The following is a 21,821-nucleotide window of genomic DNA, read 5'->3' as shown; positions in this document are numbered from 1 at the left end:
ATGGAGAGAGATACTGTGTATTGTTAGGACTGCAGTTCTCTAATCTGTAGATTCAAGGAAGTCCCTATAAAGATTATATAGGCTTTTTTGTTAGAAGTGACAAGCTTATTCTTAAATGTATATGTGTATACAAAAAGATCAAAAATATTTCAGGGAGTGGGTATAAAAGTTGAAGAGTTTATACTACCAAAGTTTGAAACTTACTGTAAATCTATAGTAATCAAAAGATTAATAAAGGAAATCAACTCTGAATATTCATTGGAAGGACTGATGCTGAAACTGAAGCTCCAATACTTTGGCCACCTGCTGCAAAGAGCCAACCAGTTGGAAAAGACCCTGATGCTGTGAAGGACTGAGGGCAGGAGGAGAAAGGGACGACAGAGGATGAGATGGTTGGATGGCATCACCGACTCAATGGACATGAGTTTGATCAAGCTCTGGGTGATGGTGAAGGACAGGGAAGCCTGGTGTGCTGCTGTCCATGGGGTCGCAAAGAGTCAGACACAACTGAGCAACTGAACAACAACCTTGATATAACGAAAGAGAGTAGAGTCCAAAAATAAGATGTCATATTTATAGTTGATTGATTTTCAGTAAAAGTGCCAAGGAAATTAAATGGGAGAAAAAATAAATGTGAGACATGATACTATAAAACTCCTAGAAGAGAACATAGGAAGAATATTCTGTGATGTAAATCATAGCAGTAGTTTCTTAGGTCTGTCTCCCAAAGCAATAGAATAAAAGCAAAAATAAGCAAATGGTACCTAATTAAACTTAAAAGCTTTTGCGCAGCAAAGAAGACCATAAATAAAATGAAAAGACAACTTGTGGACTGGGAAATAAATATTTGCAAATGATGCAACCAGCAAGGGCTTAATTTCCAAAATATACAAACAGCTCAGATAACTCAATAACAAAAACAAACCCAATCAAAAAATGGTCAGAAGACCTAAATAGACATTTCTCCATAGAAAATATTACACATGAAAAGATGCCCAACACTGCCAATTATTAGAGAAAATGCAAGTGAAAACTACAGTGAGATACCACCTCACCAGTCAGAATGACCATCATCAAAGAGTCTACAAAGAATAAATGCTGGAGAGTATGTGGTGAAAGGGGACCTTCCTACAGTGTTAGTGGGAATGTAGACAGTTGCAGGCACTATGGGAAACAGGATGGAGGTTTCTTAAAAAACTAAAAATAGAATTAGCATACAATCCAGCAATCCCACTCCTGAACGTAAATCTGGAGAAACTCAAATTTGAAAAGGTAATGTACCTCAGTGTTCATAGCAGTGCTATTCACAGTAGCCAAGATATGGAAGCAACATAAATGTCCATCAACAAATGAACAGTTAAAGAAGATGTGGTATATATTGATATATATGAAATTGAATACTTTATTGTTCTTTAGCCGCTAAGTCCTGTTCAGCTATTTGCAACCCCATGGACTGCAGCATGCCAGGCTTCTCTATTCTCTGCTATCTCGCAGAGTTTGCTCACATTTAAGTCCATTGAATTGGTGATACTATTTAACCATCTCATCCTCTGCCACCCGCTTCCCCTCTTGCCCTCAATCTTTCCCAGCATCAAGGTCTTTTTCAGTGAGTTGGCTCTTCGTAACATATGACCAAAGTATTGGAGCTTCAGTTTCAACATCAGTCCTTACAATGAATATTCAGGGTTGATTTCCTTTAGGATTAACTGGTTTGATCTCCTTGCAGTCCAAGGGACTCTCGAGAGTCTTCCCTAGTAACACAATTCAAAAGCATCACTTCTTCAGTGCTCAGTCTTCTTTATGGTCCAACTTTCACATCCGTACATGACTACTGGAAAAACCGTAGCTTTAACTATATGGATCTTTGTCAGCAAGGTGATGTCTCTGCTTTTTAATATGCTGTCTAGGTTAGTCATAACCTTCCTTCCAAGGAGCAAGCATCTTTTAACTTCATGGCTGCAGTCACTGTCCACAGTGAAATTGGAGCCCAAGAAAATAAAATATGTCACTACTTCTACTTTTTCCCCTTCTGTTTGCCATGCAGTGATAGGACCAGAGGCCATAATCTTAGTTTTTTCCTGTTGAGTTTCAAGCCAGGTTTTTCACTCTCCTCTTTCGGCCTCATAAAAGTCTCTTTAGTTCCTCTTCACTTTGTGCTATTAGAGTGGTATCATCTGCATATCTGAGGTTGTTGATATTTCTCCCAGCAATCTTGATTCCAGCTTGTGATTCATCCAGCCTGGCGTTTTCTGTGATGTACGATGCAGAGAAGTACATATGTAAGCTGTGCATAAATAAGGGTGACAATATATAGGCTTTTACTCCTTTTCCAATTTGGAACCAGTGTGTTGTGCCGTGTCTAGCTCTAACTGTTGCTTCCTGACGCACATACAGGTGTCTCAAGAGACAGGTAAGGTGGTCTGTTATACCCATCTCTCTAAGAATTTCCCACAGTCTGTTGTGATCCACACAGTCACAGGCTTTAGAATAATCAATGAAACAGAAGTAGATATTTTTCTGAAATTCACCTGCTTTCTTTGTGATCCAGTGAATGTCAGCAGTTTGATCTCTAGTTCCTCTGCCTCTTCAAGACTCAGCTTATACATCTGAAAGTTGTTGGTTCACATACTGCTGAAGGATTTTGCAAATTACCTTGCTAGCATAGGAAATGAGTGCCATTGTATGGTGGTTTGAAGATTCTTTGGCATTGCCTTCCTTTGGGATTGGTATGAACACTGACCTTTTCCAATCCTGTGGCCATTGCTGAGTTTTCCAAATGTGATGACATATTGAGTGCAGCACTTTAACAGCATCATTTTTAAGGATTTTAAATAGCTCACTGGAATTCCATCACCTCCACTAGCTTTGTTCATAATGCTTTCTAAAGCCCACTTGACTTCACACTCCAGGATGTCTGGCTGGTGTTTTCTATGACCAGTGTGTTCTCTTGGAAGAATTCTGTTAGTCTTTGCCCTGCTTCATTTTGTGCTCTAAGGCTAAACTTGCCAGTTACTGCAGGTATCTCTTGACTTCCTACTTTTGCATTCTAATCTCCTGATGAATAGGGCATCTTTTTTTTTTGGTGTTAGTTCTAGGAGGTCTTCTAGGTCTTCATAGAATTGTTCAGCTTCAGCTTCTTTGGCATTGGTTGTAGAGGCATAGAATTGGATTACTGTGATGTTGAATGCTTTGCCTTGAGACTGCACCCGAGTACTGCATTTTGGACTCTAGCTGATTATGAGGGCTACTCCATTTCTTCTATGGGATTCTTGCCCACAGGAGTAGATATAATGTTCATCTTAATTAAATTCACCCATTCCTGTTCATTTTAGTTCACTGATTGTTAAGCTATCCATGTTCATTCTTGCCATCTCCTACTTGACTATGTTCAATTTACCTTGATTTACAGAGCTAACATTACAGGTTTCTATCTAATATTGTTCTTTACAGCATTGGGCTTTACTTTCACCAGCAGACACATTCACGGCTGAGCATTGTTGCTACTTTGGCACACCCATTTCATTCTTTCTGGACCTATTAGTAATTGCCCTACATCTTTATGCGTTTTCATACTGTTCTTGGGGCTCTCCAGGCACAAATACTGGAGTGGTTTGCCATTCCTCCTCCAGTGGACCACGTTTTGACAAAACTCTTCATTATACCCATCTTGGGTGGCCCTGCACAGCACGGCTCATAGCTCCTTTGAGTATGCAAACCCCTTCACCACAACAAGGCTGTGATCCATGAAAGGGAATGGAATACTACTCAGCCATTAGAAAATTTGTAAATAAGTTCATTTGTATCATTTTTTAAGATTCCACATATAATTGACATCATATGATATTTGCCTTTCTCTGTCTTACTTCACTTAGTGTTCATCTTTAAGTCCATCCATGTTGTGGCGGATGACATTATTTCATTCTTTTTTCCTGAAATACTACTCAGCCATTAAACAGAATGGAATAATGTCATTTGCCACAACATGAATGAACTTATAGATTATGTACTAAGTGAAGTTAAGTCATACAGAGAAAGACAAATATCATTTAATATCACTTATATGTGGAATCTTAAAAAATGATACAAATGAACTTATTTACAAAACAGAAAGTGACTCGTAGACATTGAAAACAAACTTAGGGTTACCAAAGGGAAAAGGACAAAGGGAGGGATAAATTTGGAATTTGGGGTTAACAGATACAAACTACTATATATAAAATATATAAACAGTAAGATTCTACTGTATAGGACAGGGAATATCAATATCTTGTAATAAGCTACAATGGAATGGAATATGGAAAGGTTCTCGCTCTATAGATAGATATAGATTTATCTGAGTCATATTGCTGATGTGATTTCATCAGAAACTACACAACACTGTAAGTCAACTGTATTTCAAAAAAAAAAAACAGGACCAATAAGAGATTACATATACATACACACCCTTATATACATATACTCAGATAATCACACACACGTATTATGTATAAAAATGTTTACTGTGAGGAATTGGCTCACTTGTTTATAATTGTTGTTTAGTTGCTAAGTTGTGTTCCAAGATCTGCAGTTTGTAAGCTGGAGAGACAGTTTAGTCCAAGTCCAAAGGGCTTAAGAACCAAGATAACCAGTGATGTAATTCTAGTCCAAAAGCTAGTGAAGGCTCCAAACCCAGGAAGAGCCAGTGTTTCAGTAAGAAACCAAAGACAAGTGAAAGCAGCTTGAAGGCAATCAGGCAGGAGAGGTTCCCTCTTACTCACTAGAGTCAGCCTTTTTTTCTTTTCAGGCCTTCAACTGATTGAATAGGGTCCACTCACATTAGGAAGGGTAATCTGCTTTATTCAGTCAATTGATTCAAATGTTAATCTCACCCAGAGACACCTTCAAAGATACCAGCAGAATGTGTAAGCAGATGTCTAGGCACCCTGTGACCTAGTCAAGTTTAACCATCCCATGGCCTCTCATCTTCACAAACCTGTTAATAATTCTTCTAGGATAAATTCACCTCCTTCAAACTGAGTAATCAAAAGTAAACTAGCACAATATCTCTACAAACATACCAGAAAGGGAGAAAGGAATAGTGATAGCTAATGGCAGAGTGAGACCATTTATTGGAAAAATGTAGCCATGAAGTAAAAATTATATGCAAATATTTTATCATGGATTTTTAAACACTTAATAAAGCAAGAAGTTTTGCTTCTACGACAGATTAGCTTACATCATACCTTCCACTACCACCTCACCAAGAACTATAAAGCTGGATGGATTAAAAAAAAAATTTTTTTTAATACAGTAGGAATACTGCCTACAGTATTCATCTGCAAGAAGGTGTTGGGAAAATAGGAAGGCAGCCTAGACTTTACTGACCCAGATCCTACAGAAAGGAGTAGAACTAAGCCCAGCATTCAGTGCCACTTTTCCTCTTGAGGATTTGCTGATATGAAAGCTATCACTGAGAACCCAGGAAGTTGAGCTCAGTATTCCACAGTATTATCATGAGTTTGGAGAGATTAAAAACTAAGTATCAGTGCAGGATCCTTGATAATCAATTTAAGCTTTCAATTAAGGTCATTGTAAAGACTCCATTTTCTTAATAAGTGTGAACCAAAAAGAGATGAGCCCACTCAGTGACTGAAACCCAGCCTTTAAGTAATTCAATCCTTCATCTGTCTTTGTTTAGTTGCCTGCCAGAAGTATAAGTAAATGCTCTCTCGAGGAAGATATTATATAGAGTCTCAGATTATCTTTAAAATTTTCATTCAGTGTGCATGGCATGCAGTAAGAAATTACAATGCATACCAAGAGAAACAACCTAATAAAACCAAGACATAAAAATAAACAGCAACCAAATACTAAGTCAGAAAATAAAAAATGAGGGGAAAACCAGTCAAACAGACCTACACAATTCCCAGTATTGGAATTTTCTCAATTGAATTTTAAAATAACTGTATGGTATATTCAAGAAAATGGAAGACGTAGAATTTCACCAGACACCTGGAACCTTTACAAAGAAGTCAAATAAATCTTTAAGAGTAAAAAATGAAATAATTGAAACACCTAACAGAAAATTTTAACAGTAGATTGGAAAGGAGCAAAGAAAGGAAAGGGTAAATAAACTTTCCATGCTGAAGTAAAGATATATCAATACATTTTAAAGCACAGAAATATATAAAAGAGGTATATATCGAGACATAGGGGATGTGATGACAAAATTTGACAGAAAATATTTGCTTTCCCAGGAGGAGACGCGAACGATTGTGGCAGAAGCAATATTTGCAAAGTTAATAGCCCACCATTTTCCAAAACCTATGAGAAATATTTAGCTACAAATTCAAGAAATGTCACAGACCCTAAAGGGAAATTAAATCCCTATTAGGCACACTATAGAAGAATTGCAAAAACCAGCAACGAAACCTAGACACTAAAAGCCTCTTGATGAAAGTGAAAGAAGAGAGTGAAAAAGTTGGCTTAAAGCTCAACATTCAGAAAACGAAGATCATGGCATCTGGTCCCATCACTTCATGGCAAATAGATGGGGAAACAGTGTCAGACTTTACTTTTTCGGGCTCCAAAATCACTGCACATGGTGACTGCAGCCATGAAATTAAAAGACGCTTACTCCTTGGAAGAAAAGTTATGACCAACCTAGATAGCATGTTGAAAAGCAGAGACATTACTTTGCCAACAAAGGTCCGTCTAGTCATGGCTATGGTTTTTCCACTGGTCATGTATGGATGTGAGAGTTGAACTGTGAAGAAAGCTGAGCGCCAAAGAATTGATGCTTTGGAACTGTGGTGTTGGAGAAGACTCTTGAGAGTCCCTTGGACTGCAAGGAGATCCAACCAGTCCATTCTAAAGGAGATCAGTCCTGGGATTTCTTTGGAAGGACTGATGCTAAAGCTGAAACTCCAGTACTTTGGCCACCTCATGCGAAGAGTTGACTCATTGGAAAAGACTCTGATGCTGGGAGGGATTGGGGGCAGGAGGAGAAGGGGACGACAGAGGATGAGATGGCTGGATGGCATCACTGACTCGATGGACGTGAGTCTGAGTGAACTCCGGGAGTTGGTGATGGACAGGGAGGCCTGGTGTGCTGCGATTCATGGGGTCGCAAAGAGTCGGACATGACTGAGTGACTGAACTGAACTGAAAACCTAGACAACATATTAAAAAGCAGAGACATAACTTTGCCGACAAAGGTCTGTATAGTAAAAGCTATGGTTTTTCCAGTAGTCACATACAGATGTGAGAGTTGAACCATATAGAAGGCTGATTGACGAAGAACTGATGCTTTTGAACTGTGGTGCTGGAGAAGACTCTTGAGAGTCCCTGGACAGTAAGGAGATCAAACCAGTCAATCCTAAAGGAAATTAACCCTCAATGTTCATTGGAAGGACTGATGCTGAAGCTGGAGCTCAAATACTTTGGCCACTTGATGTGAAGAGCCAACTCATTGGAAAAGACCCTGATGCTGGGAAAGATTGAAGGCAGGAGGAGAAGGGGACAACAGAGGATGAGATGGTTGGATGGCATCATTGACTCAATGGGCATGAGTTTGAGCAAACTCCAGGAGATAGTAAAGGACCAGGAAGCCTGGGATGCTGCAGTCCATGGGGTTGCAAAGAGTCAGACATGACTGAGCAGCTGAACAACAACAAAGCAACCAAAGAAAATCCAAGAAGCAGCCAGAGAAGAAAGACATGTTATATTCAAAGGAGCAACAGCTAAACTTAAAGCTGTCTTTCCAGCAGAAAAGAAACAGAACCCAGAAATAAAGGAATGCTGAAGGAAAATAACTGCCAATCTGAAATATTTTATACAGCAGAAAATGTCTTTCAAAAATGAAGGGAAAAATTCAGAGTATAGAAAACTCTACAGGACAAACAACCTACTTTTTTCAACAAATAAATTACATGAAAATTTAAAGTGTTGGAAGGGAGCCGCTGTGTCCTAAGTGTGTTCCTCTAGCACTCAGTTGTTGAAACCTTGTCACTAATGTAGTGCTATTTGGAGACAAAGCCTTTGGGAGATGATTAGGCAATCAGGGTAGAGCCCTTATGAATAGGATGAGTGCTCTTAAACAAGAGACCCCACAGAACTCCCTCATCCAACGGCCATCTATAAATCAGGAAGTGGGCCCTTGCCAGGCACTGAATCTGCTGGTGCCTTGATCTTGGACCTCCCAGCCCCCAGAACTGGGAGAAATAAATGGTTCTTGTTTAAGCCCCTCAGACTATGGTATTCTGTTAACAGCTGCCCAAGAGGAGTACTCCAGAACCTATGAGTAAGAGAGGCTTAAAAGATAGAGCAACCATTATGTGATGTTAAAAGACAGAGCAACCATTATGTTATGTTTACTTATTGGTATGATTCAATTTAACAGACTGTTAAGTCTTTTGATATCTTGAGACAACTGGAAATTTGAACAGTGACTACCTATATGATGATATAAGAGAGTTTGTTAAATATAATAATGATATTGTGGCTATGAATATAGAGCCTTATTTTCTAGAGATACACCAGAAATATATATGGATAAAATTATATGATGTCTGGTATTTGCTGCAGAATAATATTGGAGGAGGGGGTAAGAAGACAGGTGTACAAATGAAATAAGATTGACATTGAGGTGATAACTGTTGAAGTTGCTAATGAGGGGTTCATGGGAATTTGTTTATACTATTCTGTTCATTTTTGTATATGCTTGAAACTCCTTATAAGTTTTTGTTTTTGTTTTTAAAGATGACATAGAGATATTTTAAGGCAAAAAAACTGAGAGATATTGTTACCAGCAGAATTGCGAAGTTCTTCCCGGCAAATGGAAAATGTTCACAAAGGGAACCAATTAATATAGGGAGTGAAGGGAAAGCAAAGGCAGGAGAATTCAGAGTACTTGATGTTTCCAAATTCAGTGACCAGAGGGTGCATCACAATAGGAAATCAGGAAGATGAGCATTTTTGACTTATGAGATTTAACAAGAGGCATCTGAGGCATCTTGAATTCCTGTTCCTAAAAGTCACACTTCTTTAAGCATCTTGACACTGCCTTTCAGCTTACCGCTTTGTGTGAGAACTTAAGTGCACGTAACCAGCAGTTAGAAGAAGAGGTCAAAGATCTGGCAGATAAGAAGGAATCGGTTGCCCATTGGGAGGCTCAGATCACAGAAATAATTCAGTGGTGAGTACTCTTTAAATGTGTTTTGTGGCTGATTTTTGGCCAGATAGTCAAATTGGTATGAATTCCAGGAGGAATATTTATTATTAGTCTGTGTTTCTTCTGTGTTTTCTGTTTTTTCTGCTTTTCCTTAACTTTGTCGGATATTCTGTATCAGCTTTTACAGTTTCATTAGAAGCTGATATTTCTTTCTAAGAAAGAAAATATTATTCTCTCTGAAGAGAGTTAGTTAGTCCTTACAGAACTGAAGAAACTCATTTGCTAGCCATCAATATTCCTAAGACCAAAATTCCTGTATTTGTGATTATTTTAGGAAACAGAAAGCCCAGAGAAAATTTTAGAAGCTAAAGATGTTATGCTTTCACCTTTTTCATAATTAAAACAGACTAATTCACATCTGGCATTTTAAAGACATTAAATGGTTACAGTTAGTTTTATCAACTGTTCTTTTAGCCCACAGGATTTAATTTGGGATAATTAACTTAGTGACTTTCATATTAATTAACTCGTTAAATGATTGTTCTGGTATTTGTAAAAATCTGTATATTTTTACAATATTTAAAGTTGAATCCAATAGGGATTATATTTTCTAATGAAAATAGGTAGCTTAACTTTTTATGCTTTTTAACTTTATGACTTTTTCAGCATATTATTGATGTTTTATTTACATAAACAACTGATTTCTTCATATATATATAGACCAAGAATTTGGTGAGAATTTTAGTTTATCATGCTCTTATGTTGATACTCTAAGCATTTTTTCCCTACTTATACTAGATTAATACTGTCCTTCTTAAATGAAATCATAAGTGAATAAACACTGTCTTTTTAAATAATCTTACCCAGTTGACTCATGTATTTTGATACTGATTTATCTGTAGAACCCTTATGTTAACTCAGCTTTAGCTTATGAATGTGACTATTCACTGCATATCTGAAGGAAAATGCCCAAATTGTGAAGTTTGGTTGTGTTCCAAATAGTACAGTTAATGGTTCTTTAATATTTAATTGATATCCTTGTCATAAACTGCAGTTTGAAGCAAAATCGCTATAATCTTTAGCCTTGCTTATATATCAAACATTATGACTCTTCATTTGTAACTGCATCATTATGTAATCAAATCTGTAACTAAGATGTTAGTGAAAATGACGTTATAGAAGACAAAACTGATTTAGCCAAAGCCTGCAATCCTAGACCACTGATCTTTTCAAGTGATTGCATGATGAATTGAGATAGAATGGGAAGTGGTTCTAGTAAAAGAAAGAAGCTATAATTATGGACTGTCTGGAAAAGGTTAGTAGAAAGGATGAAGATGAAATATTTCTGCATATTTCACATTCAAGTGAAATATGCAGAAAAAATCAAGAACACAGGAAGTCAATCTGCATTAAAGCTGTTATTTAGTTGGACTAATACATTAGATAACAAATTATTAAATATCTAATAGGCTAAAAGTAAAAGATAAACTCTGTTCTCAGGGTTCTCAACTATTTGGAAGTTAACTATGATATATTTTGCAAGCTTATAAAGGTTAAAAGTCTCAAGCTGTTTCTGGTTTTTTAATCTGGTGTATTAAAAAATGCTCACACAAGATTTTGGAAATTTGTCATATGCAGAATTGTAAATGTTTCCATTGGTCAAATTAACATTTTAAAAATAAAACAAACACACTGTATATAAGACTTCATTTGAATGCATTTCTGATGGTCCTCTTACTCTGCTCCCTCTGCCTTTTCCTATGAAATACCTCTTTCATATGAAAAAAAAATTTAAACCTTTTAGGGCAAGGAGACCTTGTTGCTCACCTTGTATTGGAACAGGGACCTTTCTTCTCACCCTAGATTCATCAGAAGACTTCATTCTTTCTCTTTGAAATGATCCTACAAAAAGGCATTGAAGTGACAGACTGGCCCGTAAAATTCATTTTTCATATGTATCTCTTGAAAGTTTGGGGAAAATTGAACAAATGGAGAAGACATTGTGGAAGAAGGATCTATAGGACTTAAATATAAATGAAGGGCAAGAAATGATGAGGAATTAGTATTTCTGAAATTCTGAGTTGGAGAGATTAAGAAAAATGGTGATATCATTGAAGTGGGAAAGGTCAGGAGAAGAAACAACTTTAGGGGAGAATGATATCAGTTGTAGTTGTTCTTTTGTTTGTTGGTGAGCCTGAGGTCATTCTCAGATATCTTGAGTGGAGATTTCCAGTATGCTTTAGAAAAAAGATGACTTATAGGTTAAGATTAGAAATATGAATTTAGGAATTTAATTTCTAGTAAATAAGGTCAGTGAGGTAGAGTTTGTTTTGAGTGGAAAAGAAAGATAACGGTGAGTGTGTATAGTATTAATAGAAGAGAGAGAAGACTAGTATAAAATAACCAGGAAAATGTTTTAATAATCAGGAAAGGATTTCAGTAATGAGACATTTATTTTTGTTTAAATTCACTCATATTATTTGAAACACTCCTCATTCATTAATTTTCATTCATGTGCAGTAATAGTTTGTAGTGATAAAACAGTATGTTCTAGGCGGGCTTCCCAGGTGGCACAGTGGTAAAGAATCCACCCACCAACGCAGGAGATGCAGGAGACACAGGTTCGATCCCTGAATCAGGAAGATCCCCTGGAGTTGGAAATGGCAACCTGTTGCAGTATTCTTGCCTAGAAAATTCCACGGACAGAGAAGCCTGGCAGGCTACAATCCATGGGGTTGCAAAGAGTCAGACACGACTGAGCGACTGAGAACACACTCCTGTTCTAGGCATTAGGCTGAAAATTCACATGTATTCTCATTTAGTTATCATAATAGTCCTTGAGGTAGGTGGTATAATTATTATCCCATCTTCTAACTGAGATAGCAGAGAGTTAGAGGTGGTAAATGACTTATGGAAAGTCATACAACTGATAAGCAGTGAGCTACAAATTTAACCTAGGTCTACTTAACTCAAGAATCAAGTTCTTAATCACTACTGACATATGTGCTGACTCCCAAACAGTTCAGTAAAGCATTTCCTCCTTGTTGACAGATAGTAGTACTGTGGTAGACCTTTAAAAAATGATATTAAGAACATCTTTAAATTTCTGTCACTTTTCACTTATTTCTTAATGATGCTTTAAAATAATATACTTCTCACTGAAGTTTTCTGTTTTACTTTGCTACTTGATCTCTGTCTTTATTTGTATATATTCTAGGGTCAGTGATGAAAAGGATGCACGAGGGTATCTTCAAGCCTTAGCTTCTAAAATGACTGAAGAATTGGAAGCTTTAAGAAACTCCAGCTTGGGTACCCGAGCAACAGTAAGCGCTACCATTTAGCCAACAGGCTTACTATATTAGTTGGGGGTAAAGCTCAGAAAACACTGTAGTGAATCTGAGTAATTATATCAGTTTTTCTAGTTTTTGCCTACTGGAAAGTTTTTCATAAGAAATCATTCCAAGTTCCTCCAGTTCAAGAAATTATAATACATAGTTGCTTAGCTGTCATTTGTATGGCTAACCATTAATGGTAATAACCATAAAAAATGAATGTATTTATAATGAGTCTACAGTTATTTCTGAATTTAATGAAAATGTATTTTCACAAGTAATAAATATATCTCTTTTATTCTATAATTAGGGCAAGATAGTTATTTTAAGTACTTTCAGAATTCACTTATATTACTGAACTTAAATGTAAAAATAGAATTGAACTAAAAGCACAGTCATGTTGTCTCATAGGATATGCCCTGGAAAATGCGACGTTTTGCAAAACTGGATATGTCAGCCAGACTGGAGTTACAGTCAGCTCTGGATGCAGAAATAAGAGCCAAACAGGCCATCCAAGAAGAGCTGAATAAAGTTAAAGCGTCTAACATCATAACAGAATGGTAAGACTCTATAGTCCCACTAGAGTGATTTCTGATTTGATCCAAAAGTATCTGGAGAGAAATTACATATTTAGTTTCCTACCTATCACTTTTTTTTTTAATGATGACCCCAAAAAAACTGTGAGTGTTTGAAAATGAATTGATTCTTTTAGGCCTTTATGCAGTAATGGGACTTTAATACAGCTCTATTTCTATCTGACTTGTTCTTAAAGTGGAATTAATAGTATTAATATTCTATTATTTACTTTTCCCTTTTTTGTAAACTTTAGTTCATTTTCAAATTTTATAGTATTAAATTCATAATTATCTCTTGGTCAAGAATATTACATTAGTATAAAAATATAGCATAGAGTCAGAATAAAATATAGTCATCTGTAATTTCTGGCCTCTACCATAGATTTTTTATAAATGAATGTTCTAGTGATGATGAATTTCACAGTGGTATAAAATATTTAAATTATAATTTTTTCTTACTACTTTTAAAAAAAGTATATCCTCCACACTCTTCAAGATAGTTAGCTAATGAATACATTCCCTCCACAATTATCACAGCAGTAGACCAAATAATACTCTGAATAAATGATAAAAGGAAAATCATAGTTGGATTGGTTTAAGAATAAGTCAGTGTAGGTGATACGGAGGAACAGTGGAAAGTTCATGTCACAAATCAAAATACAAATAGAAAAATCCATTCAGTGCTCAGAATACTTAAGGTTGCAAGGTCATTGAGTCACAAAAGGAAATAGAGGCCCATAAATTATTTTTAGTGGTATGAAGCCTTAGTCCTTAAACTGTAGTCATTAATGTTTTTAATTATATCAGAGATGCCATGTATCTTTGATTGAATTATAAATTCCTCAATTGAATTATAAATTCTTATTATAAGTCAATTACAAATTAAATATGCTTTACTCAAATGTGCTAATGTGACACTGAAAATGGAAAACAACTTTTTCTGGAGAATATGAATTGAGCCCAACATGAAGAACTACTAAATGTCATTCTCTGTATTGTAATTTGGAGTTAGTAAGATCTTTTCTTCTTAAGCTTAGGACATAAACTTACACAAGTGTTTATAAATCAGGAATACAAGTCAAACTGAAAATTATAAACTTAGTCTTATGGTTCTCTATGAAAGAAATTTAACAGAATTCTAAAGTTAATGTTTGATTTTATACATTTTTTTAATTTAATAATTTAGCTCATGGCTAGCAACTTTTTCAATAAAAGGCAAGATAATAAATACTTTAGGGTTTATAGGCCACATAGTTTCCATCTACTCAGCTGTGCTGTTGAGTATGAAAGCAGCCACAGACAGCATATAAATGAATGAGCCCAAGTGTGTTCCAGTAAATCTTTCTTTGCACAAGAGTAGATGACAGGCTGGATTTGTCCTTCCTGCAGTGGATTTCAGTTCCCTACATCATCATGACTGACATTTAAACCAAGTAACTGCATACATGATGGCTCATTGACAAACAATATAAATAATGACATTTTTCCTTTTGTTCCCTTATTTAAGTAAACTAAAAGATTCAGAGAAGAAGAACTTGGAACTACTATCAGAAATCGAACAACTGATAAAGGACACTGAAGAGCTTAGATCTGAAAAGGGTATGGGAATGTGTTTTGCATCCATCAGGATGTAATGTTATGAATACATTTTATTATAAAAGAATCAGCTTAATGTGTAGGCAGAAGAATTGTTCACATGCTTGAATATATGGTACACACATGCACATATTTGATAGATAAAGTCTCTGAGTTATTTTGTTTTACCTGATACACATTGTTAAAGATTTCATAAGAGAAAACTCATTTTGCCATATATTCAACTGTTTTTCAGGGCCATGGACTATATCTTGAACAATATTTTTGTGATTGGAAACATTGTTCTTTTCATATACTTTATACTATTCTCAAATGTTGTGGAGGATTCGCTTTCAGGGTAGTTGAAGAAGTAATGTAGAAATAACTAGATTAATCCAATATTAGCAAGGCAATTCAATGACAAATAATTATTTTGACATTTTGATGTCTTCTTCCACGTTTGACACTCAAATTGCTTGCCCTGTGGGATTTCTCAGAGTTTATTCCCATTTTCTTGAAAATATTACTTGAGCACGTTATAATTAATGTAGAAAATAACTCAGAGTGCTTGGTAGCTTTATTACATGAACTTCAATTTTCTTTCCTTCATGTGGGCTTTAAGAATATGAAGATTTAATTTTTAAAAATTCAGAATGTTATTTTCTTAATGAAAGGATCTCTTATATACAGTTATTAGAAATTCATTTTCCTGACAGTATTCCTGGCTGAATACTGACCTAATTAATTGGCTCTAAGTTGTACTTATGTGCTGCCCTCTATTTCCCAGTCCTATGACACAGAGTGACAAAGGTTGGGTCTCTCCACCTGCTTTTAAAACTGGAGGAAAGAGAGTAATCACACGAAGGAGTTAACAGGAAAAAAGCCATTAAAAGTAGTAGATGTTCAATAAATTTTTGTTATGAATGAGAAAGGAAGGAATCCAGAAAAAGTGAATTAGGAACTCAGATTAGGAGCACCAGGCAGCATGCTAAAATGAGAAGCTTAATTTTCACGTGTGAAGAATGGAGGGAGCTGAATTGTTTAGCAAGTAGAGGAAAAAGTATACATGACATGGAGGACCTGTGGCCCAAAAAGCAATTTATATAGAAAAGAGAGCAGTGGGGAGTATGACTTAACCAGTGGGCACTGATTGCATCATTTTATAATAGATCTAAATTTGCAAAAGAAGAAATTAAATTTATTACATTGCATGTTAGCCTATGGCTTTTATTTGAATTTTGAACATTGTAGAATAATAAAATTTCACTGTTATAAAATAATATCCTATTTAAATAATATGATGTAATATTTATATAATGAGGGCAAGGATTTTGTTTGTCTCTTTCTTTACTATTGTATCTCCAGTATCTAGACAGGGCTTGGCAAAAAGCCTCTCAGCAAATATTTATTGATGGAACAAATTTCTGCACTGCCGTGTTCAGCAACCATGGGTTATTATTAGAGAATAATTCAAAAAAGCACATAAATTGATACTAATTTAGTGGGTCAGTTTAGTCCTAATGATATGGACATCAGAAGTGTATACTGGTATTTCTCCTTTTTCCTCCCTAGTATTTATCATTATATGTATATGATTAAGAATTATTTTGGAAATTATGCAGTTAGGGTTAATACCATAGCCAAAAGATATGCATCAATTTTTTTTTAATTTGTCTGAGAAAAGCTCAGGTTTGGAGTTGTCATTCTCCAGCCCTAGTTTTTCTCAGACAAACTTTTGTCATACAATTTGTCAATAAAACAGTAAATGAAATCAGATTGAAGCCTGAGCAAAAGTTTATTCATAATTTAATAAGTTTGATTTATCACTGCATTTTTTAAATAAAAGGTTATTTATATTGATGTATACTATATATTTGATGAAAGTATTTCAGATAGGAAACCTTGTTTGGTGCTAAATTACCTTAGAAAAATCAGACCTAACCAGAGTCCTATTTTTTAAAAATTTCCCAAGTCTACCAAAAGATTTAATGTGCTTTTTATGGTGTACTGTACAGGAAAAAAAATTCAAGAACTCAAGTAAGTCAAGAAACAAATATTTCCTAGAGATTGATGTAGTTTTAACTATTGAGTGATAGTACAAGAAACACTAATGTAATTTAGTTTTTTTAATATGTGAAGTTAATAATGTTAATTGGTTTTAAAATATGGTAGTTTGCAAGCAGCTTTTTAATAGACTCAGACAGGAAAGGTCATCCATGAAAATTAGTGTTAATTGTTCTAGTTTTAAGAAAAGTTGCTGCTGTCTTCTAGGTATAGAGCACCAAGACTCACAGCATTCTTTCTTGGCATTTTTGAATACGCCTACCGATGCTCTGGATCAATTTGAAGTAAGTATTAAACCTTTCAGATATCCCCTGTGGTTGATTTAAAATTTACTTTGTGATTTAAAGTTTATTTGCAATAAAACTTTTATTGCATCCCCTATAAGAGGACCTAGAATCTTATGTAAACAAAAATGTATTATGAAAGAAATATATGTCCTGCAATATTATGGAAACTTTAATTGTAAACTTTTCTTGTATTTAAGAGAAATCTAAGATCTAAATAAGAGAGTCATTGTAAGATTTAAAAGAAATTTCATCTCTTTCCCTGAGGAACAGTAAGTTCAGAACAGATCCTAACTTTAAATAATTTTAATTTTTTTTTCCTCCAAAGCAAAGAGCCACAATGAAAAAGCAAGTGAAAATGCCAGAGCTCACATAGGGCAATGCTGGTTCCAATTCCAAACCAATACGGGTTTTTAGAAGTGTACCAAAGGAATGCTTTATGTTAGAAGTGTTGCATATAGAGTTTATTTGGCACACGCCAGAATAATGAAATAGTGACTGTGTGACTCTGCCATTCTTTGGCACTTAAATTCTTTGCTAGAAAAAAGCTTATGGTTGAACTTTTTATCTCAGAAAAAAATTGCTAGTAATTATATCTTAATCAACAGATAATTGTACATATCTGAGCAAGGCACTGTTGTAGTGCTGGAGATACAATAGTGACAAAATCAACAAAGTCCTGCCCCTCAGGAACCTTACATTTTAGCGGGAACAGTTAGAAGGCAGAGATTCTGTTGTTTACCTTTAGTTGCTACCTTTTAAAGTGCTTCCATTTAATTTAATTAATAATGATTTGCCATGAGCTTCAATTTATTACACCTTGAGCACAGTATATGAATTGTATTTCATTCTTTTGGGAAAGGTAAAAAGAATCACTCTTTAAAACATAGTTAATGAATTTCTAAGTTTCTTGAGAAACAATGACTGCTTTTCTCATTTATTTATTTGAATTAATGTCATTTGCCTTTCAATTGTTCTACAAAATTTTTGATTTATTATTTGTTCTTATTATATTGCTTCATCCATATTTTCTATTTTTTTATTGCTGTATTCGTTAAATAGGATTCCTTTTCTTCTTCCTCATCTTCACTGATTGATTTTTTGGATGACGTAAGTCTTTGATTTTCAAACAAATGCATCCTTCAGTAAAAGAGATCAGTGAATTGATATGAAGAATTGACCTAGTAATGCAGTCAGTTTTAGAAATATCACACTTGATAATTTGTGAGCCAAATGTGCTTCTTTCTTACCTTAAATACAAAGAAGAGTTATCATTATTAAGTATAATAAAATAAAAATGTACTTTAAAAAAATGCATTGGCCATCAGAGAATCTCTGTAGTTCCATTCTTTGCAACAGTTCTAAAGACTGGAATGCTTATTTGATTATTGTCACTATATAGCTATATAGATATAAATAATTGCTCATTTTTGTGTTTCAAGGCAGTTTCTATTTCACATTTCCCTTTTCTTTCCAGCAGTTTGCTACTTGGTTTATATGTTAGTTAAAAGTAAGCCTCTGGTGGTATAATAAAAAGTGACGTTTTATTAACTCTTTCAATAGAGTTTATCATACATAACACAATAGTTGAGTGCAAATCAATTTTTAATGCTGACAGAATTTCTCTTCTAATGTGAAAATTGATTTTAGTTACCATATGCACTGTAAATTGACTGCATTATCATTTTCTCTCCTAAATTAATTCTATAGATTTAATAATTGAGAAGTTCCTAATGTCTGTTGTTCTCTTACAGAAATACCTGACATATACATTCTCTATTCTGCTTTAAATGGCACAGTAATTCTTGTTGTAAAGCATTGTATTTTCCTATTGAGCATTCTGTCTTTCCAGAAATTAGGAAATAAAATGGGTTCAGATGCAAATGCAGTGCATATAACTTTTTTAAATCAGGGGAAACTCTTTTAATGTTTTATTTTTTGTGTTTTGTTAAATATAATTCTTACATTGAAAAGAGTAGTAAGAATAATTTTTTACTAAACAAAAATCCTGATCTATATTTTTGAGTGTTTCTTTTTTAATTTCTTGAAATATTTATAACAAAATGTGCACCTTTTCATTCTAAATGGAAAGTGTTTTACTATTCTTGAGATACATAATTATGCTAGTTATGGTTTTTTAAAGTGTGATTAAAAAGAGAACTTTCTTGATATATAACAAATTTTGATGTTATAATCTGATGTATATTTTACTAAAATATTCAGTATGGTATTTCCATATACGTAACATTCACCTTAAAAAGAATGGAAAGAAAATCTGAACAAATATTTTAATTGCTCTTTCTCCTAGAACACCATTTTCATTTTTCTTTCTAACAAACTCTTCTACATCCGTTTTTCTCTCACCAAAATCTCGGAATGTGAAGCACAGGAGTAGTATGTATTTGGATAAATAGATTGGCTCCTCTCAACAAAAGCACACTTCAGCCCACTGCGGTCTCATCTCTGCTCTCATATCCTGTCTGCCACCCCCACCCCGCTGTAGTGTCTAAGTTTCCCACTTTCACTAATGCTCCAGGAATATCCTTTCTTATCCTTCCCCCACAATTACTCAGCATGGATTCATCGATTCAATTCAGTTCAATTCAGATCTAAATTGTAAAGCATTACAAAGGAACTCCTATTATAAAGTAAGCAGGAGCTAAGTTCACAAAGACTGCTGAGTCTTTTTGATTCAGGCTCCAGCTCTTTAAGGGCATGGTTTTTCTCTCATTTGCTTCCTAAGCACTTTCCTTTCCATCTATTGCTGAAGCACTTAAGTTGATTCAAATCCTGTCGCTGCCACTTTCTTGGTATATAATTTGGAGCAAGATATCTAACCTTTCTATGCATTGGTTTGCTTATTGGATAAACAGGGATAATAGTACTAATCTCATAAGCTTGTTTGAAAAAAAGTGACAATGTATTTAATGCCCTCAATGATATTGGTTATTATTTCATTACTCTTAATAGGCCAGTTCCCCTCCATTGCTGTGTTCTCTTTAGCTTCCTTTCTTGTTCACAATTTCAGTTTCACTTGAGTACTTTCTAATCTCTTTACCACTCAGCCTTCCAGTCACCACCAATATGAATCACTATACTTTCCTCCTATTGAATCGCATTACTATTGGAAATGATTTTTCGTGTCAGGGTGAAGACTATCCGTAAGCTGCCATTTAAAAAAATATTTTGTATTCTTAATTCATATTTTATGGCATAAACCTCTTATTTCTCCTCATAGTTTGTAACTATGACTGCCCTTCCCATCGTTATCATCCATTTCATCTTTAACGTCATAATAGAATAATGGTATTCAATCTTTGGCATGCTTAGGTTCAGCATCGAAGGTATTTAGTATTAAGATTTAAAGCTCAGGTTCCTTGACTTCCTTATTACTCTTAAACACTTGGATTCTTAAGGATGAAAATAAATCTTGATTGTTCTGTGTGCCCAAACTAGTTAGGCTGTTGTGCATCTTGTTTATAATATGTGACTGGCCTCTGTTACTAAGTAGACCCTATTAACTAGCCCATAGGTAACATCCTCTGCTCATTCTTTTCTGTATTCTGTCTCATTGCTATAGAAAAGAAAAATGTTGTGCTGAAGACCTAAAATTGAATTACAGCTGGAATTCGTAGGTATAGGAGGGTTTTAAGCAAAATTATCCAAGTGCAGTTTTCTTCTGTGTCCACACATCATGGACCTTCTCCTAGTAACCTAGCACCCTCATGCTGCCCTCCAACTTTTCAGTGCTTTACTAGCGGTGCCTCCCCTCCTCCAAAATTACCTTCTGACTTTATCCTTCACACCCTGACACACACACAAGCCTGTTAACACTATAATCATTTTACACAAAATAGTATACCTAATCACTTTCCTATCTCTAGTTTTTTCTCAGTATGTTTTGTCTGTTATCCAAAATTTAGATGAATACTAGAATTTCTGGCAGTCTTGGACGACATTTGGAACAAGTTGCTTACCTTTTAAGTTACACTGTTTAGACAGCTCTTAACAGAAGAAAAAGAGCATTTGTAACACCAGTCTTCCTTCCCTCTGATTCAGACAAAGCAGAATACATTCTCCATACTCTACTTCTGTAACTCAAAGGAGCTTAGGCATTTGGACTTTTCTACATGTAGAATAACAGACTTTTAAAGGAGAAAAGAACCCTAGAGAATCTTTCCAGTGATTTTAGTCATTATATACCACAGCACTCTCGCTAGTAGATAGGTATGTTGTTGTTGTTGTTGAGTTGCTAGGTCGTGTCTGACTCTTTGTGACTCCATGGACTGTGGCCTGCCAGGCTCCTCTACCTACGGGATTTCCCAGGCAAGAATACTGGTGTGGGTTGTCATTTTCCTTTTCCAGGGGATCTTCCTGATTCAAGGATCAAACCTGCGTCTCCTGCATTATAGGCTGATTCTTTTTTTTTTTTTCTTTTAATTGAAGACTGATTACTTTACAGTATTGTAGTGGTTTTTGCTATACATTGACATGAATCAGCCATGGGTGTACATGTGTTCCCCATCCTGAACCCCCCTCTCACCTCCCTCCCCATCCCATCCCTCAGGGTCATCCCAGTGCACTGGCCCTGAGAACCCTGTCTCTTGCATTGAACCTGGATTGGCGATCAGTTTCACATGTGGTAGTATACATGTTTCAGTGGTATTCTCTCAAACCATCCCACCCTTGCCCTCTCCCACAGAGTCCAGAAGTCTCTTCTTTACATCTGTGTCTCTTTTGCTATCTCGCATACAGAGTTATCGTTACCATCTTTCTAAATTCCATATATATGCATTAATATACTGTATTGGTGTTTTTCTTTCTGACTTACTTCACTCTG

The 21,821-nt window shown here is 35.3% G+C and overlaps 1 protein-coding gene across 6 annotated transcripts in view; it reads left to right on the top strand.

The window, feature by feature from the left end:
* The window catches only part of CDC42BPA (CDC42 binding protein kinase alpha), a 300,642-nt gene that overhangs the window by 220,531 nt on the left and 58,290 nt on the right, over positions 1-21,821 (top strand). For 5 of the 6 annotated variants that reach the window (XM_068985895.1, XM_068985894.1, XM_068985892.1 and 2 more), the window contains 5 exons: positions 9,051-9,175; positions 12,369-12,474; positions 12,895-13,043; positions 14,566-14,657; positions 16,905-16,981. In XM_068985895.1, coding sequence (XP_068841996.1) covers positions 9,051-9,175; positions 12,369-12,474; positions 12,895-13,043; positions 14,566-14,657; positions 16,905-16,981 — 549 coding nt within the window. Of the gene's footprint in view, positions 1-9,050; positions 9,176-12,368; positions 12,475-12,894; positions 13,044-14,565; positions 14,658-16,904; positions 16,982-18,043; positions 18,092-21,821 lie in introns of all 6 variants that reach the window. The other variant, XM_068985890.1, reaches the window with a different exon arrangement.

This window comes from Capricornis sumatraensis, chromosome 14 (genome assembly GCF_032405125.1).
Source record: "Capricornis sumatraensis isolate serow.1 chromosome 14, serow.2, whole genome shotgun sequence".
NCBI lineage: Eukaryota > Metazoa > Chordata > Mammalia > Artiodactyla > Bovidae > Capricornis > Capricornis sumatraensis.
Note: the sequence above shows the minus strand (reverse complement) of the source record. Positions and strands in the feature narration are given on the sequence as shown.